The 16,475-nt window shown below is 41.0% G+C and overlaps 1 protein-coding gene across 1 annotated transcript; it reads left to right on the top strand.

Annotated features, from left to right (window-relative positions):
- The first annotated feature begins 7,828 nt into the window (after nucleotides 1–7,828).
- On the top strand, nucleotides 7,829–14,473 carry LOC118207471 (thyrotropin-releasing hormone receptor-like). The gene is made up of 3 exons (XM_035381093.1): nucleotides 7,829–8,155; nucleotides 8,382–9,265; nucleotides 11,293–14,473. Exons 2-3 carry the CDS (start codon nucleotides 8,420–8,422, stop codon nucleotides 11,707–11,709), a joined length of 1,263 nt encoding a protein of 420 aa, XP_035236984.1. The 5' UTR covers nucleotides 7,829–8,155; nucleotides 8,382–8,419; the 3' UTR covers nucleotides 11,710–14,473.
- The last annotated feature ends 2,002 nt before the right edge of the window (nucleotides 14,474–16,475 follow it).

The raw sequence follows: 16,475 nt of genomic DNA, 5'->3' as shown, positions 1-16,475 counted from the left end.
CTTACCTGGACAACTTCACAGGGACTAGCCCGAAATAAGGAACGCTGCAGCACACTGCACTCGGAGAAAAAGACACTGGGCTCGTTCCAATCGCTTATTTTAACCGTCCTTGCTTCCTTTCCTTGCGTTTCATAGAATCGACAGCCAAACTGGTCAAAATACGTGAAACTGTTGTCTGGAAGCATGCGTTGTCAGCACGTTGAGAGCGCAAAAAACACATTGACAATATGGAAGGCCAAATGGGTCAAAATTAAGCCATAAACTCGACGCGTTTCGTTTCCAAAACTGTTATTAATACGGATTTTATATTTTAAATAAGAGAAAAAATGCATCTGTATGTATGTTGAGAATTGATTTATTTAAAAAGAAGTTACTCCACCATACACTACTAATGGTTGGTGTCTGAATGCCACCTTGTGGAAATTTGTTGAAATTACATAACATTAATTTTGTTCAGCAAGTCAGCGGAGCTGTCTAGTGAAAGTAGTGAAACAAAACGCCCATATTGAGAACGTATTTAAAATGAAACAAAACAATCTATTAGGAATTTAAAACTTATTGTGAGCAGAATGTATCCTGATGCCTAGAGTTAAGTACTGCGCCACTGAAATGGAGCAACTGTAAACGAGATTGCAGTATGTATAACTTGTCAACTCTGCCAGAGGAAAAGTTCGGTAGAAATACGTATAATTCATGCATTATGTTCTCGGCTTATCTGATGAGACGGCACTCAATTACTTCAGTGAGCCGACAAACATTGTTGCAGATAGTAGGCTAGAAATGGATCTAACATCGGTGCAACTCCTTGCGGACTGTGACAGCCAGGGAGCACTCCGCAATCTCAATACCTGTAACTTTTATATTATCTAATTTAACATCACGTTGCCTTGAGAAATAACGTACAGTCATGAATTCATATCACACATATGTAAAATTTAATAGGCACTTTTTTAGCATCAGATAAGAGAGAATTGGAGCAGCAGATAACATTTGTAGTGAACTGGTCTGCCTGGTCTGGTCTGACCTTGATCATAATTGATTTGGTTGAAGCAATTTCAACATTATTGGCTATGAAAATCACCATGCGGAGCTTATTTGACTGTTCGCAATACGCGTTTTAAGTGGCACAAGTCATGCGTAAAAAACGTGCATCTTGTGGAAAGAACACTCGCGTTTTTACGCCGTTTTTCGACATTTTTTGTGGAAAGACAACTCGTGTTTTCCGCCGCTTTTTTAAGTAAACCGCGACTAGTTTAGGCTAATTTGACCCTTTTCCATTCCATATGACAACACGTTGACAACGCTTGATTCCAGATCTCAATTTCAAGAATTTTTAACCCGTTTGGCCGTTCATCCTAGGAAAGGATGCAAGGAAAGGAAGGAAGGACAGATAAAATTAGTAACTGTAATGAGCCAACTGTATAATGATCAGGGGAGACTGACGTTTCAACGCCTACAACGTCTTCCTCAAAGTAAAAAAACAGATAAGGACCAGGAGGAATATAAATTCCCTCCGATCAATTACACAATATAAAGTCTGCATGTGTGAATAATAATAATAATAATAATAATAATAATTCCTTGCACAAATTACCACATAGATAGAATCATTTTAGTTGGAGTGCAGTATCATATATTTCCAATGGAGGGTAGAAGGGTGAAACTGATGTAGGAATAAATCCCATGCATCTTGAAATATGGTGGGTGGTCTTTATATATATAATTTTTTTTATATGAAAAATTCTGCACCTGTTAAGATAGACGTCACCATGAACACCAGTACGTACCAAGGTACGTACCCCCCCCCCCCCCCCCCCCTGACCTTACAAGATTTCAATTTTCATTTAAAAATTAAACTTTTGAATGCAATTCACTTATGATTATCTGCTTATATAAGTGCAGATATCATATAATTAAATATTAAGTGTTTATAGACAAGTTTATACAGGTTAAAGTATTTTTAATCATGAAAAAACTGGTTTAAGCAGGTGTGTCCAAACTTTTGACTGGTACTGTATGTGGTAATTTGTGCAAAGAATTATTAGTCTTTACACATGTGCACATTACATTGTGTAATTATTGGGAGGGTATTTATATCCCTACTGGTGCGGTCCTTGTATTTGTTTTTGGTTTTTTATTCTGAGGAAGAGGTCAAAACGTCGGCCACCTCTGCTCATTAAACAGTGTCTATTGCTCTGAGTGCTCCAGCATTCCTTTTTCAGGCAAGTCCCCTTAAAGTTGTCCAGACAAGGAGTCCTTCTCTTTATAAGGGAAAAAAGATTCCCAAAGGACTCAATACAACTAAATTACAATAGAAGGTAAGCAGAAAGACCATGTCTGCATTGGTCCAGAGTTTTGTTTCTCTAAAGGCCTCTGCGTGACTTGAAATTGGTCATACACGTCGTAGGCATATGTTCTACATGATTGGCTGGTGATGCAGCACATGTTAAGGGCTGGTTCAATTTAATTCCAAGTACAATGTTTACAAAGCCGGCTGATTAAAATGTCTTATTCAATTGGGAGTAGTACTGCAATGTCCAAAGACAAAGCATTGTACTTAAGCCTACTTAAGCCTCAAAATCAGTGCCAGCTTTGCCAAGTGTATCGTCTCGAGGGTGCAGGCTTACAGTACATACCGCACGACACCATCTACTATTTAAAACGGTATGGAACACCATTTATTGAACGTCAAGTGTATCAAATGCATGGGATTATGTGTGTTTGGTCACAGGATAAAGGGCTACCATTCAGCAGGGCCTGGGACGTTGTGTAAAAATCAGTTCTTTCCACTAGGGGGCCGCAAAGCACCTCGAGATGTTTGCCACAGCTAATTTGCATAAGGATATGCGGGGGTGAAAAGTAAGAATACAACTTGGAATGATACCATATTGACGGAAGGAGCATTGCCTATTGTCAGGGTGGCAGACTGAATTTACTTAGTCTAACTGCCGTATTGAGAGAGAACATTCATTTACGAGAACGAGTCACTCCAGTGGGAAAATGCGTAATTTGGAATTAAGACAGAAAACGTGGAGAATTAATACCAAGAAACTTAGAACACACACTTCCCTTTTGTGATGTGTTCTAAGTATTTCAAACAAATTTTAGCACCACTGTTGCATTGAGGGCATTTACAGTTCATCCATTATTTATTCGGCCCGTGTGTAATTATATTGTCATTAACATCTAATGTAGCCTACTCATATTATCATTTGCGTGTGAAATTTCTAGTGTCTGCTGCACAAACAGCTGAGAAATTTGTAATTGTAAGACCTTATCAAAAACGTATTGGATAATATTCAAATGCATTTTTGCTCTTGGATTTAGTCGAGTCGTGCGTAAAAGCATTCACATTCCAATCACAATTACTGTGCGCCTCATGAGTGGTAAATTGATTTATTTTATGTAACGTATGCAAATGCCGCCATTGCATAGATCTACGTTTTTCTCTTACCGTTAAAATGCACGTTTTCTTATTACTCCGCACCATGCTTTGTGGAGCTTCCATCTCCATCCAAATCGACTCTCATTAGACGCACATTTATTCAAGACCGTTCAGGAGAAAAGGCATTTGAGTTTCACAACACAGAAACGACGCAATTTCTCGGGCGCCTGGCAGGAATGAGACTTTTCAAACGAGAACGGTTTGTCAAATTTCAGGTATAATGCCTGTGTATCTTTAGAGTGTTGCACACTATTGTGTGTTTGCGCACTAATGCAACATTTGTGAGCAGGGGCGACCTTACACCGAATTTAGCGATTGCGGAGTTCTCCCTGCAGTGGTCAGCAGAAGATGTATTTGTTTTGAACAGCCATGTCAGTTCCAGCGTTCTCTCTCCTGTTTGGCTGATCAATAAAATGTGTACTACAGTACTCCTCATGATGGCCTCCAGCCTTTTGAAACTGACCGTTTATTATACATATTACTTACAGAAGTTTGAAAACTGTGCCCTACTTCCTAGCCTTAATAGGACAGTTAAACTTCATGACCCTGATAATGGGATGGAGCGGGTTTCATCACCAGGTGTAATAAGCCAGTAAAAATGTTCTGTTGTCCACAATCACTTCGATTGGTTGAAGTCCGACAGTTACTGTGAGCTTATGACATGATAGCGCCACCCATTACAAGATCATTAAAGCCACTTTCTCCCATGGCAGCTTTCCAGGGGAGGTGGTTCTTGTCAGGTCATGTCTTGTAGAAAATACCATTCAGCAACAGATGAATGATGTATATATAAATATTTAGGCTAATGCAATTACCAGTATAACGTAATGATTAATGCAAGTTTGAGATAAAAAGTGATCTCCGCAGGAAGTCTTGAAGTTGTTTGGCTTGCTAAGAGCTCCTCAGAACAGGACTTTCATTACATTACATTACATTACAGGCATTTGGCAGACGCTCTTATCCAGAGCGACGTACAACAAAGTGTATAACCATAACCAGGAACAAGTATGACAAGTATGACATTCAGCATATCCATTAGCAGAAACAGCCAGGCAGTTCTTCACAAGTGGCTCTCAAAGTGTGGAAACATCGGAGATAAGATGATAACTGATATATACAAGGATTGGGAGTAGAGGAACACAGGAAGAGTATAATTCCTCTACAGTCTAATAAGCAGTTAATAATTCAAATGAATTCCCAGTTAACCTTGGATGGCTTGTACTTATCACGTTAGACTATTGAAAGGTCATACTCCTGTCTGTGATTGCTGGTAGAAGTGTTTCTAGGGTAAAATTAGCTGTATAAAGAGGGAGCGTGTCTGCTTCATCAGAAAGCTTTAAACACCTGTACCCACAGGGCTTGGATCTCCTTGATGTCACAGTTGTCCATCCTGCTGCATCTACCACCTCAATACCTAGAATAGAATGTACAGCATTTTATTTGAATGGAACTTGGGAGGAAACAAAGAAATGAGTTCTCCTTGTGTAGTCCTGATTACATGAAACAAGTGCTATTTAAAAATCGATACTCTTTTGACATCTTGGTCTAACTGATTATTTCGTTATATAATCTAACTTTAAAAAATAAATAAATCTGGTTTTGTATTTATGGTTTTGAAAATGGAGGTCGATATTCCCCCAGTTTGCTTCTTTTATTGCTTTCAGTTTGATGGGTTCACTCACGGCTTCTGAGAGTATTTATATGACTACTTAATCCCATGTGACTCTCGTTCTGGATCCACTGCCAAGCTATAGGTCCCATGGGAAAACAAGTGACAACATGTGTGTGGTATTCAGGATTGCTTGGTTTAGCATTTGAGCTGAAACACAAAATATCATCATTACAGCTCACTGCTTTCTGTTTTCACTAACCAGCATATGATTTGATCTTTGTTGAACGAAGAGTTGCAACATTAACATCAAACCTATTGTTAATAAAACTTCACTAATTGTTTCTACCAAGCACACAGTACAAATATATTTGTGGAAATTCATGACCAAACTAACAGAGGCACAGTTAAAAAGGCATTTTCCAAAGTAGATAGTGTTTGGTTACTTACAAATGATTTTTAAAATACTATTACAGTGGTGTGTGGTTACATTTTTACATCTTCAAAAGAATATTCATTCTTGTTCAAGTTACCATACTGAAGGCATTTTAGATGATAACCTTGAAGTCAAAAGTGCATACTGTTTATGGAAACATCCCTGGATGTGCAGGTTATTCACATTTCCACAATGTATTTTTATTTGTTCCACTAAGTGGAAAATATCTAATCAGGTGCTAATTCTACAACAATAAATTAATCACAATACACATTGTAATACACAGTAAAATATCAGTTAATTCAGGTCTAACAGACCTTATATGAGTCCACACTATAGTCACTGTAGTCTGTTAGAACTCTCTGCATTTGGGTTCTCAGAATGACTTCTGAAGTAATATAACACTACTGATGTCCATAAATGGATTTTCACCCAGTGACTAGGGTCTGTTGCTTTCTGATTAGCTGCTGTGTAATCCTGGCCTTGTCATGCTCTCTGTCCAGCTCACATTTAACAGGGCAAATCGTATCCTTGGTTGGAAAACTGGTCTCTTTGCTCTGTTTCAACAGATGTGTCACACATACTGTATATTTATGCAAGCCTTTTTCCCCAAGACCGAGAACTAGTCCTGAAGAGACGTGGCATATGGCGAGCACACGGTAGCATGCACAGTCCCAGCATCCAGCAGACTTCCACAGCACAATCTGCAGCGTAAAGTCAACTCTGGCAGAGTACTTCTAACTCGAGTAGAGTAAATATCGCCTTTAAGTGTTGATTAACGTTAGTGCTAAATCAACACTGCCAGAGTTGATTTAACACAGGGAATTTTGCTATGTAACCTACAGACCGAGCAGAAGAAAATTCAAAAGTGATGGAACTCCCCTGGTGACAGAATAAGGCACTGCCACTCTACTGACTTCAGTAGCGCAAAATTAGAGCTCAACAAAATCACACATTTTCATTCCCTAAGGGCCATTACATATTTTCACGATGTTATAAGGGTGAGTTATAAGTAGTTGTTCTTTCTACATGCGCATTGCAGTGTCACCACCAAAGCTGCTCATCTGCCAAAGTTCAGGTAAGTTCTGGAAGAGTCAGAGTGGATGGACCTGGCAAGGTGCATTCTTGGATAGGAAGGTGCAGTTGGAGAACAGTATGTACGGCCAGGCAGGAGTTCATGGATGCAGAATTCCAGAACTAAATGTGGGCAATTTCCCATGATTAAAACTCATTCCGAATCATTGCTTTGAGATGGCCTGCCGCTCCTGCAGAGTTTTAAAGAGGCTGCTGTACGCTGGTTTCCCACAGCTCAGCGAACAGAGCACCAATCCGCTCATTAACCCCCTATCTTCTGCAGCCCATCTCCCTGCATGATCTGTAATTAAAGGGGGTTATTATTATTTTTTTTAATATCTCTAAAATCGGATCGTTGTCCCTTTGTCATACAGAGAGTGTAATGAATGATTTAATTTCTTCTCAGCTTTATTGCTGCAATTCACTATATGAGTCTCAGCTGGCAATCCTGCACAAAGTTATAACTGGTACAAAATTTGCCAGCAAGACATCTGACAAAAAACTATAAGAAATTACATATTAGCCCAATTGCTGCATGTTGGCAACGGATGCCAGTTGGTTTTAGAGTCAATTTAAAACGCATTCATGAATCACTTACAATGCAAGACATGGGATGGCCCCTGATTTTTATATCTCTGATCTTATAAACTCGCGGCTATGTTCAGTATGACGCTCACAGCCCTTTTACTGGTCAATTTATTGTGTGTGAACTGACTTAACAGTGAACTGCTTTATAGCTTTAAAATATTTGGTAGAAAGTGAAGTGCAGTAATATTATGCTACATGGTGCTGATTTTATACAAAGATGTACTGCACTGAAAAATCGGGCCTTTAGAATCTCCCTGTAGTTATGATACATGTGCTCACAACTGATGCTATTAAATTAAACTGAGTATTTAATGAACCCCATTTGCAAAATCAACTCCCAGGTTTAGCACATTAATCCCGCTGTTAAATGAGTATAGTACGTCCTCACCCATCGGCAAGGCACACTCAATCCTTTAGCAAAGTCTGGCTCCAAGTTTTTTCCTAAACCGTTTGGGCAATTGCAGCATTTGTTTTTCCATGGAGGGGATAACACTTTCCAACCAGGATCCTACGTTACTGATTACTTACCTGGTCAATATACAACATGCGTGGTTTCATATGGGCCCCCATGTTCCTGAACAAAAGCAGGCGTGTGATGAAAGGAAGAGAGAGCGTGGGTTGGGCTGGGGAAGAGAAGTGGGGTAGGGGAGTGAAAGAGAGAACGGAAAGTGGGGGAGATTGCAAAAAGAAAGAGGAGAGAGAGGCAGAGACAGACAGAGAGAGAGAGGGGGGGAGGGTGGAGGAGTACGTATGAGAGAGAGAGAGCATCACACATTTCCTCACTCTGGACGGCTGGGAAGCACGGGGAGGGCTCGCGGTTTCTTCTCCCCCCTACATGCCTCTCTCCGCGGAGCACCTGATTAGGAGCGGTGCGCAGCTGCTCGGCGCGGCTCTGGAACGCGGCCAGCGCGCCCGGCGCCCCGGACACCGTGGACCGTCTGCACGCGCAGCGGTGAGCGGCTCCAGCGCCGGCGTGCTCAAGCTCACACCTGCCTCAGCCATGGTGAGTGGCTCACCTCGTCCTCCGCTCATTTCCTCCCCGCGCTCACCCTCCTCCTGCTCGTTCCCACTCGGAACAATTAGACCGATCAAACTGGGATGACTGAGCTGGTGGAAGTGCGTTTGTCTCCCTTCGTAGGTTAAAACTGGGTTTGTGACTTATGAAATCTGTCCTCTTCTTGGGTTTAGATTGAACGTATCCCCCACCTTCTCCATTGTTCTCTTTGTAGGATTTTCGGCAGCTGGATGAAAACTGACGCCTCGCTCAATGGAGCCCGTCGCCACGCCGCCGAACGACTCGCCTTTCTCCGCCGGGATGGCGAACGCCACCCCCGCCCTCCAGCTGGGCTCGAACCTCACGCAGGGGGCGGAGCTGGGCGCCATGCCGCAGAGCCCCCTGCAGGTGCAGGTGGTGACCATCCTGCTGGCGCTGCTCATATGTGGCGTCGGGATCGCGGGAAACATCATGGTGGTGCTGGTGGTGCTCCGCACCAAGCACATGATGACGCCCACCAACTGCTACCTGGTCAGCCTGGCCTTCGCCGACCTCATCGTCCTGCTGGCCGCCGGGCTGCCCAACATCTCCGACGTGGTGGCCTCCTGGGTCTACGGCTACGCCGGCTGCCTGTGCATCACCTACCTGCAGTACCTGGGCATCAACGTGTCCTCCTGCTCCATCACGGCCTTCACCATCGAGCGCTACATCGCCATCTGCCACTCCATCAAAGCCCAGTTCATCTGCACCGTGTCCCGCGCCAAGAAGATCATCGCCTTCGTCTGGGTCTTCACCTCCCTCTACTGCATCATGTGGTTCTTTCTGGTCAACACCAACGAGACGGTCTTCGCCGACGGGGTGGTGGTCAAGTGCGGCTACCGCGTCTCCAGGAACCTCTACATGCCCATTTACTTCCTGGACTTCACGCTCTTTTACGTCATACCGCTGATCGTGGCCACGGTGCTGTATGGCCTGATCGCCAGGATCCTGTTCATGAGCCCCCTGCCGACCAACCCCAGCGACCGGGTCGGGAACGACTCCGTCCACCAGGGACGGTCCAGCAGCACGGTCAAGATGTCCTGCAAGTCGAACAAGGGAGCCATGACGTCCAGGAAGCAGGTATCAAAATATCTCACTCGCTTGAAAGAAAAATATATATCAACTGTTCAGTTGCCTGCACACACACACACAACACACACATAGACAATGACTAATGACTGACTTTTTGTACACTGATTATAGGTAATTTACAATGATTACGGGTAATTTACAGTGATTATATTGGGCATTTTAATTGCCTCTTGAGAAGAAGTCATTCAATAAATCAATGTATTATTCATATTACTTGATTCAAATAAAAGATGTGCAGGCTTTCTTCAGAAGGTTCACCGCTTTGACATGTAATCCTTAATTTATTCTTTTGTAAGATAGAAGTTAAAATGGCCTCCACTGTCAAAGAAATAATAAACGTGAACAATTTAAAAACGACATAAATCCTAATTATATGAGGGAAAAAAACTTTTTGTTGTATATACTTCCTGTTGAAGGCTATGAGCTAAACATTTTGCTAAACCAGTAATGTGCTCGTCTCTCCTCAAACCATTGGATTATAAACTCAGTGGTAGAATTCTGTGGAAGTCCAGCTATATAATCATCCTCTTATTCCTCTGAGGTTGTAGTAGACTACTGGTCTCTCAAAGGTGGAAAGAGAGAAAGCTGTTGTGCATGCTTGGTGCAGACTTTCATCATTGCATTTATGTTCAGCAGACATTATAATACAGAGATAAGAGTGCATAAAATGTGCATACATGGAAGATCAAGGAGCACAGGTCAGCCAGCGCAAGCCATGTGTCATAATCAAGAGTAGTAGTTAGTACATTAACCTACGACATAATGTTATATGCGACAGTAAGCGCAAGAGGGAGATTGAGAATGCAGTGCTTTAAGTATGAACCAGCATTGAGGACCTGATATTGGAAATAGCATAGGTCGGGCTAATGAACCGCTATTAAATGCTCGGGGTCAGCTGATCCGAGATGCAGTGTAAGTGCATGTGTTTTCAATCCGCGGGGGAAGATAGACTGTAACTCTGACTGGAGTAAGGAGCTCATTCCATCACTGGGGGGCCAGAGTAGAGAAGAAACGTGGCTGAGAGGATGGCCCCTTCAGGGGAATGAGAGATAATGGTCACGCGTTAACAGCCATGTCCAGGGGTAACAGACATACTTATGGTACTGATGTGCAGTACAGATTTACTGCCATTACTTCTAGTGGTCTGAGGTCTTTGTAATAATACCTGCAATGCCCAAAAGCCTGCTCTGTGTAGTATGTACATCGACAAGTGTAAGGTGTAACGTTTCAGAACACTTTATTCAAAGAACTTGATGATGTTAAAACACAGAGGCCTTTAATATATGTAATATGTTTTTAAAATGGAGTAAGATATATTTTCTGTGTAAGCGGTATTCTAATGAGGTAAATCTCGCTACTCACAGCTCATTATATGCTATCAGAGGTAAAAAGGTGCTACGGTGGAATGGCCTGGAGGGAGTGTGTGTGAAAGATTACTTTTTCAGTTTTCTGGTAATAATTTTCTTTATATATTCATGTTTTTGGGTGGTGGTGGAAGGGTTTCAGATTCTTTGCATTCAACTGTAGCAAATATTAAGCTTATGCCACCCCTCCCCCCTGGCTATGTCACTGGATTGCAGACAGTATGTCTAAGACAGAACACTCCAATCGTTACATCAATTGAACTGCTCACTGTAAGTGTCAGTGCTGTATAATAGACTAGAAGATTATTTTTAAACACACTAATATAGCATTTATATTCTTCAGTTTTCATAAAGGAAATGGGAGTTTGCGATGCAGCGCTTGAAATGAACCTTTTCTGTTCAAGTCAATGAATGAATGTACCACTCACTTCCCTCAAAGCATTGTAGTCTTTCTATGACAAAAGTTTAATAAAATAGTTCACTGGTTTTATGAAACCTCTTGATGTAATTTCCTGTAGGACTGAAAATGTGCTTTGGATATCTCTTTTCCATTGAAAGCCATTACCCTATTGACATGACTCAGTTAGCTATTGCTGTACAAAAATCTGTACCTACGCCAATGCTAACTAATTTGTTCTCCCAATACCGCAGGTCACAAAGATGCTAGCGGTCGTGGTGATCCTGTTCGCCCTCCTCTGGATGCCCTACCGGACGCTGGTGGTGGTCAACTCCTTCATGGACCCGCCGTACCTCAACACCTGGTTCCTGCTCTTCTGCCGCATGTGCATCTACATGAACAGCGCCATCAACCCCATCATCTACAACCTGATGTCCCAGAAGTTTCGGGCCGCGTTTAAGAAGCTCTGCAAGTGCAAGAAGCAGCACCCCGAGAAGGTCGCCAAGTACAACATGCCGGTGTACTACAGCGTCATGAAGGACTCCTCCCACGAGAGCCCGGACCACGACGACACCGAGCAGGAGGACATGGGCGGGTACTCCGTCGCCGCCAAAAAGGTCAGCTTCACCGACAAGTGCAAGGAAACGGGGACCATGTTCAGCATCGCCTGAGCAAGCTCCTCCCACTGGCCACGGAACCTTTTCAGGGGGGAGGGTTGGCGGTTGGGAGAGACCACATACGCGCTTGCTGGTGTCCCAAACAAAAAATTTGATTGACGGTGAGCGCTTTTTCCAGACAAGAAAGACTTAAAACTTGTAAAATTTGCCAAGAGAAAGATGAATGTCACCTTCTCTGATTCTCCATTAGCGCAACCTTCAAAATCATTTTCACTATTTCATGCACGGCATCTGGTAGCTGTACAAACAATATACACAATATATACCTATCACAGTATCTTTACCAATATGTGTTACATTAATCATAAAAATAATGCTGTCTGATTCTTTCAGTAATCAAGCCTGATTAAAATTCACCCTCCATATTACCAGTAATGACTAGCCAAAATAATATTTTGTAGAGAACAGAGGAAGAAATCATTTTTATTGATTCAGGGGCTGGCTATTCAAACAGAATGCCCTCAAAACACAACATGTTTTTTTGTGTTTTCAGTTTTTGAAACACAGTTTTAGTGCAGTATTCTTAATGGGACTTGAGCACTTTTTTTGTTGGACTCAACATATTATGCTGTGTTTGTTTTCAGTGAAGTCAGTGTTTACTTTTGTAAATAATTTCAAAGTTGTTACTTGTTTCTATGGATTGCTGCTATCTGGATTGCCTATTCAACAACAGACCTTCCCTTTCATTACAAGGGAAGAGACAATTGAGATTTTGCAGCTCTCCTCCAAAAATATAATTATGCAGAGCCATTTCAATGTGACATTACAGGGGAGATAAGACATCTTAGAAATACCCCAGGCATATGACATTGCAGCCCTTTTTCAGTTGATTATACTTGTCAGTTAAAATAAATTGATTCCCAGTTGAATTGCTGCTCAGCTAAATTAGATATGAGTTTGCCTTCTCATCCTCAAGAGACATTTCTGAAGGATAACTGCCATTATAAATGATGAATCACCAAGCACAACAACGAGGCGCATTCCTTGTTGTGTACAACGTGGACATAAAGATAATGATAAGCTGAATTGTGACAACAAATTAATCTGAAGCCCTTAACAACTCCGGGAAGACGAATTAAAATGTTTAACTTGACGTGTTATTATTTTACACTCACGAAACAACACGCAAACAGGATGCATCTTTAACTAGGTCAACGCTCCATTTTGTAAAATCAACACTCATTATTTTCCTCTCACGCAGGGCATTTAAAACTAGCAAAATGTGCTGTAAAGAAGGAAGGAGGCTATGCTGTATTTAAAAAAAAAACAACATGAATCATGTGATGGCCTCAGGCAGTTCTGGAGGCAAGAATGAAGACATTCTGTGGGGCTCAGATCTGACTTCAAAAGTGCTTCTAAAGTCACACTTCGGTGTGTAAAAATAGCCTCCCTGTACACTCGACTTTCCAGATGTCACACCCCAGAATCGGCGCTCACGGTAGACAGGAAGGAGAACTTCATGGGGTAAAAAGAATTTGTAATCTCAAGACCATTATCACATGTCACAAGGAAGAGTCTCCAGTTCTGGAAGGTCATTTTAGATAATGTCATGAGATATCAAATCAAATCTTTTTTTAAATATTTTTTTAAACCTGGCTCTCTTTACCTTTTTTTTATCTTAAAAACAAAGCTTAGTTTTAAAACCACAACATTTTTACTACCAAGCTCCTAATAAGAGTCTGTACATTGGTTTTATTAAGGTTCACAGGAGGTTCCAAGTGTAACACTGCATTGGTTAGACCAGTGAAAACAGCTCAAGGTTTTGTAATTAATGTCATGAGTGGGACATTGATGTTAACAACAAATCTTGTAAATACATTTAAAAATACATAAGGTATGTATCTCTTTGATTTAATTGTATGTTTATTGTTTAGTTGAGTAGAATGATTAATCACTTCATATACCAACAAATGAAAAAAGAAGTAAAACTATGGTATTATTAAGTCATCTGGTCGTGCACACTTTGCCACTGTAATTAAACTGTAGTGTTTTCTTGTTTGTTTTTGGTTTTCAATGGCATGCATACATTGTTTGTGTGCATAATTATTAACAGGGAAAAATCATTTGGCAGTGATGTCCAGTTTATTGTGCATATTAGTAGTTGTGCTGTAAATGAACTACCTAAATTTGGTCAGAAATGTGATGACTGACTGTTGTTTGCCAATAGCTTATCAGTTTGTTTTGTAAGCATGGTGTTGTGCTGAAATGTATGATTAAATTAGATTTAAAAAATGGAAATAGAAGTACCTTGTCAAGGAATTCTTTTTTTTTCTTTTTTTTCAAAAAATATTCCCATAGTGTAAGGCAGTTTACAGAAGTGTGCCCCTAATCAGGCCCACAAAGGAAAACAGACTGTTAACTGTGCTGCCAGGGAATCAGCAGGGTGTAATAAAGAGACAGTGCTCAGTTGCAAAACATCCTACTGGAAAAAATACTGGATGGCATGTAAACCTTAGGTTCTCCATAATACGGTGTAATAGTGTTTGGTATTGCTGGAAAACCAATCGGCGTCAATGTCTCAGCTACGAATGCTAACATGGTGTTAGGCTTACAGAAGTAGCGAAAGCAGGATCATTGATGTACTGTTTTGTTATGACTGGGTCTTTATTTCATGGGGAAAGTGCAATGGTTCGGGGAGACCTATCAACAAGGTCTCCTGTGCATCATATGTGTATAGCCATCCAACTACGCACACATTTTGCACCATTGTATATTGCTATTATTGAACACAATGTACAATAAACAGCATATATTTTGACCTGGCATTCCTCTTTTACAATTATTGCTGCACACCTAGCAGTTTTAAGGTCCTAACACACACATAGAACTCTGCTCTGATATCTGCACCCCATAGTAACCCGTGATAGTCGCATGTAAGGACAGATTATGTCTTCCCTTCAGCAGTGGAATCTTTCTGGAAAATTCCAGGGAGTTACAATGTGAACCTGTGTTTTGGGGCTACAGCACAGATGTTCTGTGTAGTTACACACATCATGCTTGGGAATGAAATCCTGACTGTGTCAGGGGAACTACAGTTACATCTCTATATATTGGGGGTGTGACAATACACTGAGCTCATGATTTTATTGAATACAAGAGAACGGATTCTCGATTCGATATGCTCATGATATTACAAAATGGAGAAAATTCACTGAAAAAAAGATGGTCTTTTATTTTAAAGGCATACAATGTGCAGAACAATGCCTTTTCCCCTATATTTGTTTTTCCCTGTGAAACTGCAAACAATATATCATCTTGCAGTAACAATAAACAAAAACATTTGCCATCTACCATTAATTTTGCTTTTAAGTGCTAACTAGCGTAAAGTATGAAGTGCAATGCCACATTCCCTATATTTCTATTTCTTATGAAATGTGCAAAGTATATTTTTGATTTTGCGCTGAAAAGCTAACCACAATGACGTGTCCAGAAATCAAGGGTCAACATCTCACATTGTGACTGAGTGAACAGTTCCCTTTAAGCATTACAGCCTGGCACAAACGTAGGTCTGGTCTTGTAACTTTCAGCATCTCTAATGCCCAGCCTTGGAGGTAGACATGTTCTTTTTAAAAAACATCAGCACAGTCCTGCGGCCAATGTGCTCGTGATGGGATGCTATTCTTGTGCTCAAGATTATTGATGAGCTGCTGAAATCCCAACAAAATGAAAGAAAATGGCCTCCTGTCCACAGCAATGAAAATGCCAATGCACTTTCTTATTCGGGGCTGCAAATTTGTTAAGTTTGGCCTTTTTACTACCCTCTTCTTCACTGGCACCAGCTGGAGTTGAGAACTGTGTTGGAGCAGGTGATTGTGCGTGCGGGTAGTTTTACCCGTGTGTAAGAAAATATGCTCTTACAATGCTTGAAGATGGTCCTCGACTTGTCCATGACTTATCTGTCGCCATTTTGTGTTCCGATGGAAAATCTAAAATACTGGCATACTTATAAAAAAAAAAAAGATTTAAAAGATATCCCCTTTCTGAATTTCACCTGACTCTGTTGTTGATTGCACCATACAAATTCATGCAGCAACGTGACATTGACTGAGCATGCTTGACCTGAGGTTATAGCGCCCTCTCTGCTCTAACAATCCAAGAAAAAAGACTAGAGGTGTGTCAGTTTTGCTCATATAATCATGGATATAATTAAGCAGAAATGAGATGGTATTACAAACCATTTTTAGTCACAATGCAAATCATATAGACAGTGAGCTCCATAATGTGGGGACAGACATTTTTTCGTGATTAGGCTCTGTACACTACAGTTTTAGATTTGTAATCAAACAATTGGAGGTTTGTGCAAATTCTCAGCTTTTATTTAAGGGTTTTTTTTATACAGTTTGGTTTCTCCATATAGAAATTACAGCATTTTTTATACATTATATATTAAAAAAGCATATAGTTGTTATGCAAATGAAAGTCAGCATATGTAACACATTCAATTGGATTCTGATTTGTAGAATGAATTAGCCAGTGAAGAAGTTTCACATTTTTGCGTTTGAAAAACAGATTTGTTTATTTGGAAATCGGATTTGTTGACGGATTATATTCCGTCCAGAGAATCTGGAGGCATTTGGTTGAACCTGAGAAGACAAGATGCTTCTGTAGACTCCAGAATTCAATCTGCTGCTGCTATGCAGGTTCAGCCTGGCAGAGCAGCACAAGAGAAGATGCTGGTGATGTCTATGGGTCACAGACTTCAAGCATTTGTGCAATGTAAAGTGCTACATAATATTAATATGACCCAGACATTATGGTGC

Source organism: Anguilla anguilla, chromosome 11 (assembly GCF_013347855.1).
Source record: "Anguilla anguilla isolate fAngAng1 chromosome 11, fAngAng1.pri, whole genome shotgun sequence".
NCBI classification, from domain to species: Eukaryota; Metazoa; Chordata; class Actinopteri; order Anguilliformes; family Anguillidae; genus Anguilla; species Anguilla anguilla.
This window is presented reverse-complemented; position numbering and strand designations above follow the sequence as displayed.